We start from the raw sequence: 17697 nt of genomic DNA on the forward strand, positions 1-17697 counted from the left end.
TTCTTGTTCATGCATTAGTAATTTCCACTTTGAACAATTGTAATGTTCTATTATATGGAATTAGTCAGAAGGAGATACAGTGTCTTCAGTTAGTCCAGAATACAGCCTTACATCTCCTTAAAGGTGTTGGGCGCATTGATCATATTACTCCCCTTGTACAGGTTGAGCGCTGGCTTCCTGTACCTTATCAGGCATCATTTGAACTATTAATCCAGGTGTTTAAGATTCTACATTCTGGTTACCTTACATATCTTTCTCAATTTTGTTGCCTTATAACCCCTCAAGGGCACTCATAAGAACATAAGCTCTTCACAAGGTCGCTTTGTTCAGGTCCCATCACATCACTCTGTTCATCTTTCCTCTATTAGGAAAAAAATAATTTAGTGTACAATTTCCTACCCTTTGTAATTCAGTTTCACTGGTCCTATTTCTGGAATGAACTTTATCTGATTTTAAGGTTAAACTTACAAACATATTTTTGTTCTAAGCCATTTGGATCTTAGGCACCCTTTGCTGTCTGACTGGATATGGGTGCCTGGTATACTGCAGTGCTGGTTCTGGACCTCTTTTGTTCCTTCCTATGACTTCTAATCTTTTCTTTCCTGTATTATTGTAGTTCCTTTCTTCTCTTTTTCTCATTATAAATTTGTAAAGTGCTTTGATAAGTTTCCTCATAAGTGGTGTATTAAGTCTGGAATAAACCTGAAACTTGTTTGGGGAGCCACCAAACGTGCCCTTAGCTCTGCCCCCAACTCCAGCATCTCTTTAACTACCATCTCACAATTCCCTTCCATGGTGTCCAGCATCTCTCTCCTTCTCCTCATCTCAACCCCTCTACTCCCATCCCCTTGGTGCCTAGCATTTCATTCTTTCTTCTTCTTTCTCCCTCCCTCATAATGTCAGTATTTTTCCCCTTCCTCATGGTCTCCAACTCCTTTCTCCCCCCTCCCTCCCCCTTTCACCTCTCCCACAATGTGTTTATTTCCTTATCTCTCCCTCCGGGTGATAACACTCAAACTAGTATGATATTAAAAGCATTGAGGCTGATGAGCATAGGGCCTTGAGCATCTGCACATCCTTAAGGCCTGCTGGCTTCCGCCCCCCTCTAATTGCACCACCCTGGAATAAAGGGAAAGAGAAAGAGGATGAGACTTGATATACCGTCTTTCTGTGATATCAATCAAAGTGGTTTACATATTATATTCAGGTGCTCATTATTTTTGTACCTGGGTCAATGGAGGGTTAAGTGACTGCAGTGAAAATTGAACTCAGCTCCCCTGGTTTTCGGAGGTAAGGTATGGAAGGGCACATTCATAGGGGGGATAGAGAGAAGAAAAATTTTGCAGGTTGTCACCAGTCGGGCCCGCAAGACGACTACGGGGGTGGGAATCGCCGACAGGTGACATCACGACCCTGATGTGACTCCCAAAGGGGGAGACCCTACACAGCAATATAATTCTCTGGTGTAATAATTTAAAAAAACCCAAAAATCTTTCAGACCATTGCAATAAGTTTTAATCAAAAAGAAACAAAACGGTTTTACTGGCTTTCACTCATAAGCAAACCGTTCATAGTAGCCAATTTATAGTCCAACAAGCAAATCTCAAGCTCTGCCCCAGGTAAGTAGCCTGCAGTCATGTCCTGGGCAGTTCAATACTGTTCCCAACAGGAAAAAGGGAAAAGCAAAAAAAAACAACAACAACGATTCCACTCCACGTTAAGGAGACATGGGCTTTAGGTTAACACAGTCCCGAGCTTCACCATGTCCTTGCAGTTTAAACAACAAAACAAAAAAAACTTCAAAGCAATGCAGTTCACCAGTGGTGTACCTAGCATATGTGACACCCAGGGCCCATCATTTTTTTGAAAAATGTGAAAAATATTATTTTTAGTAACAATCCACATATCGCACAACAAGAGTGTACCTAGAAAAAGGCAGCATCTTAAACACTGCAGTGAGCACTAGAACACCAACACATACATTGTAAAACTAAACAAGCCAGATCCTGTACAGTCATTGATCCTGTTCAGTCAATGCTATCAGAAAGCCATGTCCCTTTCATACACACAAATAGATACATCCTCGCCCAATATGGAATAATCACAAATTAAAAATAGAAATATGTAGACAACAGTTAAACTGAACTGCCAAGAAACCAGACTCTGCATTCAATGCAACACCACAACACCACAAAAACAGTAATACATGTCCTCTAATAATGTGCTAAATATAAAGACAGTAGATGTAAATTTGAAAAAACTGATACATAACAATCACCACTTTACAAATTAACAAATACAACTAAAACAAATAATGAGAAATAAGAAAATACCATTTTATTGGACTAATCCCAGTAAGCTCGGTCCCCATCCCTGCAAACCACGTGATTCCATCCACACAAGCCTTGAATTGTTTTATATTGAACTTATTATATTAAAGTATATTCTGTACAATTGTCAATTTATAAATCAGCGTCTTTTCCCCACTCTATCTTCCCCATTTCCCTTCAGCGTCCTCAGCCCACTCTCTCTCCACTTTCCTTCACCGCACGCACATAAAAACAAGCAAGTAATTTTATATCATTTTCATTCTATTCATTCATAGAAATTAAAGTCTAAATAATGCCAGTCACATAACAAAACATGATTTTACAAAAATAATTCCCTGCACAGTCAAGCCTGCAAGGATTATTAGATGTCTTTCAGCAGCTCCCCTCCCTCCCTCCCCCTTACCTTTGTGACCAAGTCAAAATGATCTACCAACAATAAAATTTTAAGAACACAAAGCACACCGTACGCAGAGAAAATGTTAATTATCATTTATATTCCGCGGGTTTTCAAATAGGTCAAGGCAGCTGACTTTATGCAATGTCACCTCAGTGACAACTATACAAAAATAGACAAATATACCCCATCCCTTTTTACTAAACCGCGATAGCGGTTTTTAGAGCAGGGAGCTGCGCTGAATGCCCCACGCTGCTCTCGACGCTCATAGGCTCCCTGCACAAAAAACCGCTATTGCAGTTTAGTAAAATGGGGCCATAGTGCAAAATATAGACAGCATGTATAAATTCTCAAAACGGACACATTTTGATCACTAAATTGAAAATAAAATCATTTTTCCTACCTTTGTTTGGTAATTTCATCAGTCTCTGGTGGCACTTTATTTTTCTGACTGTGCATCCAATATTTCTTCCCTTTCAGCCTCCTGTATGCTTCCTCTCCTCCAGACCTCATTCCCTCCCCCAACTTTTTCTTTGCTTCATCCTACCCCCTTCTTTCTTTTTCTCTCCATGCCCCCTTTCTTTCTGTATGTCTGTCTTTCTCTCTCTCTCTTCGTGCCCCATTTCTTTCTTTCACCTTGCCCCCTTTCTTTCTCTATGCCTGTCTTTCTCTCTCTCTCTCCATGCCCCATTTCTTTCTTTCTTTCTTTCACCCTGCCCCCTTCTATCTTTCTCTCTCCATGCCCCCTTTCTTTCTGTATGTCTGTTTTTCTCTCTCTCTCTGTGCCCCATTTTTTTCTTTCCTTCTTTGTTTCACCCTGCCCCCTTTATTTCTTTCTGGCTCCCTATCCCCCCCCCCCCCCCCACACTTTCTTTCTTTCTTTCTCCCTGCCCTCCCCCATGCCACCGCCATTGGGAAACATGCTGCTGCCACCGCTGCCGGGGAAAAGCTGCCACTGCCGCCATCGGGAACAGGCCGGCGCCGAGTTCTCCCGCCCTGGTTTTTTTCCCTGTGGGGCCAACCAACTCTCATCGCCCGACGTCAATTCTAACGTTGGAGACGACGTTCCAGGCCAGCCAGGCAGCAATTGGCTGGCTCAGAACATCCTTTCTGATGTCAGAATTGACGTTGGGTGGCGAGAGTCGGTCGGCCCCGTGGGGAAGAAAAGCAAGGAGAACTCGGCGCCGGCTTGTTCCCGATAGCGGCGGTGGCAGCCTTTCCCCAGCAGCAGTCTATTCCCCGGTGGGTGGCACCCGGGGCGAACCCCCCCCCCCCGCCCCTCCCTTGGTACGCCACTGCAGTTCACAACTTTGCCTTTCTAGGCTGTAGCAACTCTCCAGTCCCTGGGAACTGGGAACAGAATTGCTGTGTTCACTTTTAATAATGGCTTTTCACAAGCACCCACAAAATTCCCTACCCGAGGTCTTCTGTGAACCCTCCCCAATTCTGGAAGTCACTGTCTTCCAATGAATGCAGCAAACAAAAGAAAACCACACCAGCTTCGTACAAGCTCAGTCCCAGCTGGTGTAGAGCAGCTCAATTAGTGCTGTGCACAATTCCAGCACTGCTTCCAGCCCAGCCCCCACTGCTGTGCAACAACAACTAAAAAAAAAAAAACCTTTCTCAAACACAGTTCCTTGGCAACTACTTCATCTGTCAATTGTCCCAAAAAGAATATCCAAAAAAGAGCAAGTTAAATCACCGGCAGGAAAGTGCCAAACTCACGTCCATCTGTTCCGGTTCAGCTCCAGGCATTTCAAAAGCTATGTCAAGTTTCATCAGTGATGCTTCATCGGCAGGAGAAAGCCGTGAAGCAGCCGACGCTACTGGAGGGAGGTTTGCTGCTCTCGCTGGGAGGGTCGGAAAGGTTCACTTGGGGGGGGGAGAGATAGGAGGGTCAGCGGGGGTTCGGCTGGGAGGGAGAAGAAGCGGTCTGCCTCGGTGCTCCAAGGCCTAGCGCCATTACCTTCTTCGGGCAGCAGCAGCTTTTACAATTTGCTGCTGTTGCCAGCTTCAGGCCTTCCTCTCTGCCGGATCCTGCCTACTTCCTGTTTTCATGAAGACAGGACCCGACAGAGAGGAAGGCCTGAAGCGGGCAACAGCAGTAAATTGTGAATGCTGCTGCTGCCCGATGAAATTCAGGACACCAGGCCTTGGGTACCAGAAGGAGAAAAGGGAGCAGAGGGGGAGAGTATTGCTGTACCCAATTGGAGGGAATGAAAGGAGATGCCAGGGCTTGGAGGGAAGAAGAGACGCCAGGGCATGGAGGGAAGGAGGAAGGTATGCCAGATCAAGGGAAAAGGAAGGGGGAAAGGAAGGAGGAAATGTCAGAGAGAGATGCCAGAGCATAGGGGAGGGGGGTGGTGACAGAGAGAGAAAAACGGAGAGGTGACAGAGTTGAAATCAATCATGTACAAAGGAGAGAAGGGGCACGGGATAGATAGTTTATGGAAGGAGCATAGAAAGAGGAAAGATGCCATATGGAAGAGAGAGAGAGAGGGTGAACACTGAATAGAAAGAGCACAGAGGGCAGTGAATGGAAGGGGCGAGATAGAGGGTGAACAGTAGATGGAAGGGGTAGAGAGAGGGAAACAGACACTGAATGGAAGTGTGGGGGAGAGGAAGGACAGCTGCTGAATGGAAGTGTGAGGGAAAGGGGGAGCAGATGCTGGAAGGAAGTGGGGAGGAGAAAGAAAAAAGGGCACATGCAGGATTGAGGGAAGAGGATAGAGTTAGTTACTGGAAGGGGTGAGTGAAAGAGGTGGCAAGCTATAGGTAGACACAGTGAAAGAGGGAAATTGAGGACTGAATAGTAAAAAAGAATTTAGACAGAGGCAGAAAATAAATTGAGAAGGAAGACCAGGAAAGAACAGGAGGAAGGGAGCAGAGAGAGAGATGCCAGAGCAGGGGGGAAGGAGAGGAAACAGATACCAGACCAATGGGGGTGAAAGGAGAGATGAAAGGGGGAGGCATACAGTTTCTGGAAGGGGCATAGAAGGAGAGAAGATGCCATATAGGGGCAGAGAGATGGCAGACAGTGGATGAAAGGAAGAGACTAACAAGAGGATGAGGAAAGCAGAAACCAAAGAAGACAAAGGTAGAACAAAAATTTTCTCTTTATTTATTGCTTTAGAAGACATGTGTCACTGTTTCTGTGGTATTGCATTGTATGCAGAGTCCAGCTTTTTGCTTGTTCAATTTAACCTTTGTCTATGTATTTCTATTTTATCTCCCCTTTTACAAAACTGTGGAGCGTTTTTTAGCGCCAGCCGTGATGGTAGCAACTCTGATGCTCAGAATTCTATGAGTGTCAGAGTTGTTACCACCGTGGCTAAAATCCACATTACAGTTTTGTAAAAGGGGGAGGGATAAGTTTGTGATGACATTCCATACTAGGCAAAGGTGTTTTCTGTGTTCTGTGTGTTCGAAAGACATGGTTTTCTGTTAGGATTGACTGCAGGATTGATCTGTACTAGTCTGGCTTGTTTAGTTTTACAATGGGTGTATTGCTGTTGTACTTCTCACTGCAGTATGTAAGATGCTGCCTTTTCCTAGGTATTCATGTGTGACGTGTGGCTTGTTACTAAAAATCATGTTTTTCATACAGATGGGGGGTGCCAAAAAATGATGGGCCCCGGATGTCACACATGCTAGGTACGCCACTGTGCACACATTCTTGCATATATGCTAGTATTCTAAAGATTTATGGGCATGGCAAGTGCGTAAATGTTAGCACCTACTTGATAGAATTACAGTCACTAATGTTATTATTCAGTAATAGCAGTTAAGTTTCTACTGCAGTAGCAGAACTCTTGAACACTGTTTCTTTTGCAGTTGTTTGTAAATGAAGCTGCAATAAATTACACCAATCTTTCAACTAACAAGGGGGTTATCCATGGGCTGGAGAGTGTACTGGAAATTGAGATGAACAGATGTGACCATAATTATACCCAGATCCTGAAGGTAAGCTGGTGTTCTTCTGCACTTTGAAGTTACAGCATTCAAACTTGATTCATTTATACTTTTTCTCTGGGCAGCTCTTCCATATTTTCTCATTTCATTCTGATTGCTTCTTCTTTTCTTTTGCACATGCAATCTTAATTTTGCAGTATTTATTTTTTTTATTTATAGTATTTATATACCACTTATAGCCTAAGTGGTTTACATTCAAGTACTTAAGCATTTTCCCTATCTGTCCTGGTAGACTCACACTCTTTTTAATGTACCTGGAGCAATGGGGTGTTGAGTGAGCATCATGGGATTTGAACCCACAACCTCAGGGTGATGAGGCTGTAACTCTAACCACTGCGCCACACACTCCCCTATAAAGGAGTAAAAGGAGATCTTATCAATATAGGAAAGTTTCAAGTTTATTTCAAGTTTCAAATTTATTTAATTCTTGACATACTGCTCATCAAAAAGTCTGAGTGATTTACAGTAAAATTAAGTAATTAAGAAGACAATTACAGGGAACGTAATAATCAACCAACAAGAAACAGGAGTAAGGTTGCATTGCTTTATTATTACTTTCTTGGGCTGTAAATAAAAATTCTAGCAGACATCTGTCTGTAAGCAAACGGAACCCCTTACATACCCCTCTCCCCCTTTTACTAAGCCACTGCAGAGGTTTCTACCACTACCTGGAGCGCTAAATGCTCTGACGCTGCTCCAACACTCATATAATTCCTATGAGCTGTCACAGCCACCCTTAGGCCGGAGCGTGTTCAAGTGCCACGTGACAGTTTTGTTGCGCACTTCTAGGTGGTGCACTGGAATTCTGGAGACTAGGGAGTACAAACATGAACACCACACAGGTATTGGAGCTGAATCAAAAACATGCTTTATTATCAAACAGTGCAAAATCCATGACTTTGTTTTCTCAGTCACCAAATGTATGGAATCAAAAGCAAAAGCCAAAAATTCAGTTCGTTTTGTCAGAATGCTCCCAAACATAAACCTTCCAGCAATGGTTTCAGTTCAAACAAAACAGTTGACACCAGGAATAGTTCCAGGACTCTTCTGTGCTTTAGTCAGTCCTTGCAAAATCCAGCAGAACCTCACAGCAAGTCCCATGCAAAAACAAACAAAAAAGAAAAATAAGACAGTTAAGCTTTTCAGCAAATATTCCAGACAGCGTTCTGGTTCTCCCTGCTCTGCAGCAAAAGAGTATTAGTTCATTACAGCACTGGTTTTGTTTCCACTTTTGTTACCATTCTCAGACGTTTCACCTCAGTGGAACACATGGCAATTTCCCCTGGCAACGTTCCTGGACTCTTGTCTACACCTCCCACACTACTTGCAGGAGGAACAAAGAATAAACGGCTGAAGACTTTCTTAGCAAACAGTTCTGTATAGCAAAACAGACTCTGGTTCAAACATAAAGTGACTTGAAGAGGTTACCAGCAGAAAAGGGGTTTATGAAAACAACTTTACTTCTCTTCTATAATTGATAGTTTCCACTTGCCTTAGAATGGATGCATAGCCAATTTCCATTTTCTGCAGCTCTGCATTGTATTGGTCTGGATAGGGCAGTACCACCATGGCTTGGCTCTGAAATCTCTCATAGCTTGTAGCCTCTTCTCCTGCTTCCTGCAGCTCCATGGCTTTTGGTATTTTACCCTCTACCTGATCACTCTGCCCTAAGGTTCCTTTGTCATCTTCCTGGACTGCTTCCTCTGTCTGGGCTGTTCCACCTCTCCTCCTTCTCCTCCAAGAGTGCAGCTCTGGTGTTTAAGAAGCTAATACCCTGCCCCCAACCCCCAGATGTAGAAGTTTGTCTCAGGACTCTAAGATTAATCCTGGAGTTTAAAGGGACGTGTGCACTGTGTGAGAGCTAGCTACACTCTTTGCTCTCTCTGATGTTTTTAGGCTGAATAACACCAGATTCAACAATTCCTGTTTTAAACTGAAAAAAATGGTATGTGTCAGCTTCAGATGGCCCTGTTATCATAGGAACACTGCTAGCAGGCATACCCTGTCTATCACAGATCATCGAAGCATTTAACATCCTGGGCCATGGTGGAAACCTCTACCACAGCTTAGTAAAAAAGGGCCATAGTTTCAAAGTATTTTGCAACTTTTTAAACATATTTATTTATTTGGCTCCATTAACCACCTTTATGAAGACATTCGCCCAAGTCAGTGTACAGCAGGTACAATTCAACATAAGGCTTACAATTTTGTTAACAACATATAGTGGCATAGCGAGGGTAGGAAGTATCCAGGGCAGAGTCACCCCCTGCGCCCTTCTCTTTGCCTCTCCCCATGCTAACCCACCCACCCCCTGCTATCGCTACAGTTGCGCCCTACTTTCCCACCCCTGAACCTCTAAATCTTTGCCTCCACGAGCAGCTTCTCCAACCTCTGATGTCACATCCTGGCCCCATGACCTGGAAGTAGGGAGCCAGGTCAGTGCAAGTAGGGAGGGAGCCAGGCCAGTGTGAGTAGCAGGCTAGAGTAGTTGCTCATGCTAGTGAAAATTTTTAAAGTGGTACAGGGGCGGGGAAGGGAGGGCAAGAGCATGGCATGGGGAGGTGAAGAGATGCTGGCACCCCCACCAACACAGTGCCCAGGGCAGTCCACCTTCCCACCCCCCATACTATGCCACTGACAACATAACAATAGTAAAAAGACCAAATATAAACCTGTAGTATGACCTTTGTAAATATATTAGTATAATGGGTTTTCTAGTGCAAAAGGCATATGAGTCTTGAAGCAGTGGGCTATTCACCTCTAATTGCAAGTTGTGTAGAGGGCATCATATAAATTGTCATCCCCATCTCCTCACAAGAAACAGAACAGCACATCTCTTCAGTACTCACCATGGTCGAACACTGGACCACCCGGTTCAAACTAAAACTAAATCCAGAAAAGACTAAACTCTTCCTTGCAAGTCCCAACCACAAATTAACGAACACCACCCTACAACTCAACGGTCTAACTTACCCTATCAATCCCACCATCAAAATCCTGGGAGTCATCCTAGACCGCTGCCTGACCTTCGAAGACCACACTAATGCTCAGATCAAAAAATGCTTCTACACCCTCTGGAAACTCTGTACCATCAAACACTACTTTGACTTCCCCTCCTTCAGACTGCTGGTCCAATCCCTAATCTTAAGCACCCTGGATTACTGTAATATCATATAATTGGGCTCCTACAAGAAAACCATCAAACGCCTGAGACTCATCCAAAACACAGCCGTCCGCCTAACTATGGCCTCAAAAAGTCAGACCATATCAGCCCTTACTACAGAAAACTTCACTGACTACCAATAGAAGCGAGAGTCATCTTCAAATTTGCCTGCCTCTGCTTCAAAACCTTAACTGGCCAGTCCCCGATATATCTGTCTCACCACTTTGCGTTCCCAGGCACCAATCGAACTCGCAATGTCTATCTCTTTACTTACCCATCCCCAAAGGGATGCATCTACAAAAGATTCCTTAATAGAACTCTCTCATTCCAAGCTGGCAAATGGACAGATTGCCTGACCAGCCTCATCTCATCTGCCCCACTTTACTCATCCTTCAGAAAAGCTCTCAAATCTTACCTCTATGATAAATTTCTCGAACCCCTCCCCTCCAATTAACCAAACCCTACCACCTCTCCTTCCCCCGATCTCTCCTTTCCTCCCCCTCAATCCAACAATTCCTTCCTTCCTTCTTACCCCTCCCCGCGGCACCCTCCCGGTAACTGATACTGGTTGCTCACTCTGGCCATTCACCACTCTGTATCCTCGCTATATATGTAACTATCTTTGCATAGTAATCCACTTAACCGCATTATATAGTCTCTTGCATCGTATCGTGCTCTACAAGTATCGCACTGTATAAATATCTCCGCTGTCTATGTACAGTCTCTTAAATCTAAATCTGCATTGTATTTTCGCTGTATAAACACCTATGCTGAATATGTACAGTCCCCTGCATTGTAAACTGTTCTCAACTGCATAATACATTCCCTGGCATTGTATCTTTGCTGTGTATATACAGTTTCTTGCATTGTACTGCATAATACATTCCCTGGCATTGTATCTTTGCTGTGTATATACAGTCTCTTGCATTGTAAACCACTCTGAACTGTTTGTGATATTACGGTATACAAAAATAAAGTTATTATTATTATTAAATTTTTTCAGCTCTGCCTCCTGTATCTCTGGGCTGTGCTGCAGCTCCTCAGTTTTACCTTGTAAACACACAAATGACTGGTGATATGTGAAACGTGAATAAGTGAATAGAGCTGTGAAAAAGTGTGTCCAAGAATGGTGGAACAAAACTAAATTTGACTCATATTGGAAAAGTGCTGCAAACAAGAAATAGTGCGTATTCTCATTCTGGATGAGATAAGAGTGAAGAATCAAAACTACAAATGACTTGTTTCGGAAAAGTGCTTCAATAAGAAATAGTGCTTTGACTCTCTATGGAAGAGATATATTTGACCCAAAAAAACAGTGAGTGAGAGATGAATGTGAATAAGGGATGCAAAAGAGAATAATTGTACAGAAAAATTGAGAGGAAATACATATCCTTCTAGTTCTAAGGTGGAAGATATGTGGAATAGCTAAGCAATCCAAAAGTGCTACAAATCAAAATAAAACAAATAAAATGAACTCATAAAACATACTTTGACATGAGAGATCCAAGATGGCGATTTGAGACCGGACGCGCTGAGCTGCGTGTCCCAGGACTGTGCTTTTTTCAATTTTCTTAACGGTAATTACTTACCGCGATGCCGAAGAGACGGGGCCGGAGTGCCGCTTCTGCCTCGCGGCGTCCTGGAGCCCCGGGTCTCGGGAATATTCAGGATTTACTGCGGCGCATGCAGGAGGTCGCAGTGACGTCGGATGGCGGCCCGCTGACAACACAGGGAGGTGAAACCAACGTGGATGTTCCTGGGCCCGACACTACACTGAGCCCCGACGTTAGGGCACCGCCCCCGCAACCCCAGACGACCAGCTCTCCCAGGGGCGGGGAAACCCCGGATTCATTGGTTTTCTCCTCTCCAGAGGCAAGGGAAGAGTTACTGGAGAGCTTGGAGACTGGGGCCCACTTTTCCAGGGCCCCTATGGAGGTACCTGGGGGAATATCATCTCAACATGAGGGGGAAGGGCTGAAGACACCCCCCGAAGGACTTCAGAACGGTGAGCACTCTACACTTACACAAACCTCAATTGAACTGATTAAACCTGCAGAAGTGACTTTAGACTCTATCTGGGACTTATTGGCTGGTTTTGTTAAAAAAATTACTCCTACACTCCAACAAATTGAAGGGAAAATTAAGGAACATGATAAAGAATTGAAGGATTTAAGGAAAGAAACGAATATTTCTAATTTATCTGTTCAAAAAATGGAAAAAGAAATTGTATCATTGAAACAAGTTCAAGAGGCTTTAGTTAAAGATAATATTAACCTAAGGAAGAAGACTGAAATGCTCGAGAACAATTCACGCAGTAATAACTTAAGGTTAATTAACTTTCCAAGACTCGAGTTAGTAACACCTAGAGAAATGCTAAAGAGATATCTAGTAGAGAACTTAGAGATACCCGAAGATTCATTACCACCATTTTCACGGGTTTATTATTTGCCTGATAAAGAACAAAATCAACAACTAAAAGAAAAACCCTCAGATCAAGAACTTCCAAATATATCGCAGATCTTAGAAACATCTGAGAAGGATTTAGCATCACCAGCCACCATGATTATTACTTTAGCTTTGCCAATTGATAAAACATGGTTGTTAAAACTTTTCTTTAAAAATAGACAAAAAAGCTTTCTTGGTTATAAAATACAAATGTTCCCAGATTTGGCACGGGAGACGCAAAGGCGTCGCCGTGAATTTCTTCTATTGAAACCTGGGGTTTTATCTTTGGGAGCAACTTTTTATTTGAGACATCCGTGTAAATGTATTGTATATCACCGTACTCTTAAATATGTGTTTTTTGAACCATCACAATTGACAAACTTTGTGGCTATGTCTCGCCTGAATGTTAACAATCTTTGAGCCCTATATTTAGGATATTGTGACCTCATCTCAGTGCTATAGTTCTCAGTTTCTTTTACAATTTTCTTTTTAGATATTTTCGCCAATTTTCAATAATTCTTGGATTCTAATTGTGGACTTGAGCATAAATAGTATATTAGTTTAATTTAAGAATTATATTGCTTTGTATTTGATACCTATCCTATTCTTGCTTTCTGTACAAGTGAAATACTTGAAATTTAAGTTGAAAATAATAAATAAATAATAAAAAAAATAAAAAAATAAAAAAAACATACTTTGACATTACATTAAAAGCAGTGAATTTCCAAGAACACAATGTCAATGGAAATTAAAACAAGACAGATGTAAGAAAACATATAAAAAAGCACCTTGGGACACAAAAGCGAAATCATGACGTCAATGTAGTTTTGATCCACCATTCTTAGACATACATTTTCACAGCTCTATTCACGTTTCACATATCGCCAGTCATTCGCACATCCTCCGTAACTTTTCATGGCATCACATGGACCTTCAGAATCAAAGCACACATGCTGTTCCCATAATACACACATTGCTACATTGTTACACTATCATTTATAGGACCCCTGAGGAAGACATCCTTATCGAAACATGAACCATTCCCAACATTCCCAGCGGACTGGGTCATAGAGGTTTTTATGTGGATTGCTAAGTTGATTTATTAATAAAGTCCATATCAGGTACATCACTTCTCCACAGTGTTGGGTTTTTTTTGTTTTTCTTGGACTTCCTCTCTGTGGATACTTCAGGGTCAGTTTCTTTGCTCAAGTCTTTCAATTCCCCAAAATATACTGTCTGTCATTCTCTTTTTTTTTTTTAATTTGTAGATCGCATTGAACTTATGATAATACATTTTAATCAAAATTTTATTAAACTTGAAACTTGAAGAGCAGGGCAGATTTAGATTTGTTAGGGAGTTCCCTGTACCCCTCCTTCTTATTTCTCCTCTTTTAGTGCTTTGGTATGAACTGAGGAGCTGCAGCGATTAGATATGAATAACCCACTGGTTCAAGACTCATGTGCATTTCTACTTGAAAGAAGATTATCAAAATAAGAACTTAATCTTTCCTTTTCCTTTGTTAATTCATAATTTGTGTTCAAAATATCCTCCTTCAATCTTGATACATTCAGAAAGTCTTTGATGCCACTGAACTGTTGACTTTTTAAAAGGAGCCCAGTTTTCTCTGAGCTAGGTCTTCATTAAGAGCTCAACTGTTTTGTAAGCTGGATGTGCTGGAACTCCATCCTTTTGAAATATAAAGTACTCGGAAATGTTTTGAATTTCAGGCAGAGGTTTCTATGCAGTAGGAAGCTTTGGGGTTTTTGGGAAAATGTTGGGGGTCCTTTTTGTTCTGGACAATGTGTATCTCCTCTGCTGAGAATCTAACTTTATTTGTTTATCAAGGGAGAGTGTCATGAGTGTTGGTTGATGCCAGTCTGCCCTGAAAAAACAAAACTAATTGTAAGTATTAAGCAAAAAATATCTTTGTTATATATTAGTAAAATGATGTTACTGATTCTAGTGATTGATTTAATATTAACTAGCTCATTATTATATTTTTGCAGTCAAAAACGAGGGAGCACTGCTATAGAAGGTATAGAAGTTCATATTATGGATGTCGGCCATCATGTGCCAGAGAAATTATTGTGAGTATTATGGTGTAATAAGTCTAGTGAAGAAACAGCCAGTATGCCAAGCTTTATAGTTTGATTGAATTATAAGAGTGCTTATTTTAGAAGCTCTATTCATTAGAATATAAGGGCTGCCATACTGGGACAGACTGCAGGTCCATCAAGACCAGTATCCTGTTTCCAACAGTGACCAGCCCAGTTCACAAGTACCTGTCAAGATTCCAAAGAATAAAACTGCTTTTTTTTAGAAAGTTATCCAAACTATTTTTAAACCCTACTAAGCTAACTGCCTTTACCACATTCTCTGGCAACAAATTCCAGAGTTTAATTACACATTGAGTTTTGAATGTCTAAACCCAATTTTGCAAAGGCAGGATATAGACATCCAACACTGTAATATGTCCATAGAATAAGGAGGCGTGGTCTTGGCATGTTTTAGGCTGGACTAGGAAGGGCTCAAATAGAGTCCAACACCAATTATGGAAGGGGAAGGGATATCCAAGTGTAAAAAGAAGGAAATCGTTATTTAGACCTGGTACAAACATGTCCAGATTATATGCTTTTTTATCTCATTATTATGTCTTATCAAATTTTATGTATATGTCACTGATTGTACAGCTCTTCTTCTCTGTTAACCACCTGGAACCTCACAAATGGGCGGTATACAAGAATAAATTTATTATTATTATTATTATTAGAAAGCTGCTTTGATTGAGCAGCTGTCCACTGAAGGGATTAATGCATGACACCTCCTTAATCCTCTAGTGCAGGGGTGCCCACATTTTTTGGGCTTGCGAGCTACTTTTAAAATGACCAAGCCAAAATGATCTACCAACAATAAAATTTTAAAAAACACAAAGCACACCATACGCAGAGAAAATATTAATTATCATTTATATTCCACGGGTTTTCAAAGAGGTCAAGGCAGATGACTTTATGCAATATCACCTCAGTAACAACTATACAAAAATAGACAAATATACCCCCTCCCTGTTTACTAAACCGCGATAGCGGTTTTTAACTCAGGGAGCTGCGCTGAATGCCCTGTGCTGCTCTCGATGCTCATAGGCTCCCTGCGCTATAAACCGCTATTGCGGTTTAGTAAAAGGGAGCCATAGTGCAAAATATAGACAGCAGATATAAATTCTCAAAACAGACACATTTTGATCACTAAATTGAAAATAAAATCATTTTTCCTACCTTTGTTGTCTGGTGATTTCATGAGTCTCTGGTTGCACTTTATTCTTCTGACTGTGCATCCAATATTTCTTCCCTTCTTTCAGCCTCCTGTATTCTTCCAAACCTCATTCCCTCCGCCAACTTTTTTCTTCCTCTCTCTCTCTGCCCCCTCCCTTTTCTTTCTTTCTTTCTTTCTTTCTTTCTTTCTTTCTTTCTTTCTTTCTTTCTTTCTTTCTTTCTTTCTTTCTTTCTTTCTCTTTCTGTTCCCCCTTTCTTTCTTTCTGTCTTCCTGTCCCCCCCATTTCTTTCTTTCTTTTTCCTTTCTTTCTTTCTGTCTCCCTGCCTGCTCCCAAGCCACTGCCGCCGCCATCGGGGAACAGGCCTCCAAACCACCACCCTTTCCATTGCAAATGCAAGCAGTATCTCACTTCCGGCTCACCACACAATTGTTTCCCACGTACTCACCTTTATAGGATCCCCAGGGACCCCTGAAGAAGACTTTTTGTCAAAACGCGGACCGTGTTGGATCCTGTATCCCTAGCGGACTAGGTCCTTTAAGGCTCTTATGTGGATGATTTATTTTTATGTGGATGGAATTATTTTATGTGGATGATTTCAGTGTACCTTTGTAACTTTGACACTTTCAAATAAAGTCCATTTAGGAACATCATCACTCCACAGAGTTTTTTTTTGTTTTCTCTGGATTTTCTTCTTTTTGGATATTTTGGGATCAATTCCTTTTGTTTTTCTCCAAACCACCACTGCCATTGGGGAACAGGCCTCCAAACCACCACCGCTGCCATCGAGGAACAGGCCTCCAAACCACTGCTGCCCCAAGCTCTCCCTGCTTCCCCACACAGAAGCATCAGGCCAATCAGATTTCCTTTCTCCGACGTCATTTCTGAAGTCGGAGTGGAAGTTCTGGGCTGCCAGGCAGCAATTGGCTGGCCCGGAACTTCCTCTCTGACATCAGAATTGACGTCGGGTGGGGAAAGTTGGTCGGCTTGGCGCTTCTGAGTCGGGAAGCAAGTAGAACGCGAAGGCAACGCGATTGACTCGTGTTGCCTTCACGATCTACCGGTCGATCGCAACCTTTTGGGCACCCCTGCTGTAGTGACTGCTGCCCCCTCCCTCTCCCCTAAAAGTGAAACCAGCAAAAGACACCAGGTTCTATGACAACTTTAAGTATTATGGACATTCTTAAGAGAACAGCATACAAGTCTGAGGACTAGCATAGTGGCTAGTGCAGTGAATTGTATAGCCAAGGGACCCAAGTTCAAATCCCACTTCAACCCTATTTTTTTTATTTGAGAGCCTTCCAGGGACAGAAAAATACTTAGACCCAGATTCTATAAATGATGCTGGTATCAGCAACCACCTAAAAACGGCCATCAATCATGTGCCAATCACACATCAGTGCCGTTTATAGAATCATAGCAGTTCAGGCTCTTTAAATGTAGGCCAGCATTTTACAGGCCTACATTTAAGGTGCCTGTCTTGCACCTACGAAAGCGCCTAAGGTCGCCTAATGATGTCTAAGGCCACTTTTGTTGTAGAGCATGCCTATGCCGGCCTCAGGAATCCTTAGGCATGCCTAGACACTTCCACAGGCATGTAAACAGTGCCTTCAATGTAGGCGCCATTCAATTTTTTTTTTTTTTTTAGACATGCATCTCAATTGGTTAGTTGGATGGCGATAGGACGCATACCGCAACCTAACTTCGGGATGCGGTTACTAGAATCTGAGCCTTACTGTATCTAAATATATAAGACACCTGGTACAGCTGAAGTGGAATTTGACCCTGATCCTCAGCCCATTGCTTTAACCAGCAGGCTACTCCTCTGCTCTGCATGGACATCTTTGAGGCTATATTATAGGATGAATATTTCTATGCTTCTATACAGATGTCAATATTCCTTGTTTTGCCCTGTTCATAATTTGGCCGTTTCAGTTTGCAAAAATGGATGTTCATGCTGAATGTTTCCAGCGCATGGATATCCATCTTATGTATTTTTGAACAGGCTGTATCCTGTTCAAAAATATTTCTGAAATTGGTATACATTTGTGATGTTCTAACTTTGGCATTCCTATTCTAAGCTGGATATCCTTTTCAAAAATGCCATTCTACATGCTCTTAATA

At 42.2% G+C, this 17697-nt stretch overlaps 1 protein-coding gene across 4 annotated transcripts in view; it reads left to right on the plus strand.

Annotated features, from left to right (window-relative positions):
- The window catches only part of STAB2 (stabilin 2), a 403506-nt gene that overhangs the window by 236735 nt on the left and 149074 nt on the right, over window positions 1-17697 (plus strand). For 3 of the 4 annotated variants that reach the window (XR_004540109.1, XM_033951740.1, XM_033951739.1), the window contains exons 35-37: window positions 6559-6687; window positions 14151-14207; window positions 14312-14392. Coding sequence is in view for 3 of the 4 variants with exons in the window: in XM_033951740.1 (XP_033807631.1) it covers window positions 6559-6687; window positions 14151-14207; window positions 14312-14392 (267 nt within the window). In the remaining variant the exon portion in view is untranslated. The remainder of the gene's footprint in view (window positions 1-6558; window positions 6688-14150; window positions 14208-14311; window positions 14393-17697) is intronic. The other variant, XM_033951741.1, reaches the window with a different exon arrangement.

Source organism: Geotrypetes seraphini, chromosome 7 (assembly GCF_902459505.1).
Source record: "Geotrypetes seraphini chromosome 7, aGeoSer1.1, whole genome shotgun sequence".
Lineage (NCBI taxonomy): Eukaryota > Metazoa > Chordata > Amphibia > Gymnophiona > Dermophiidae > Geotrypetes > Geotrypetes seraphini.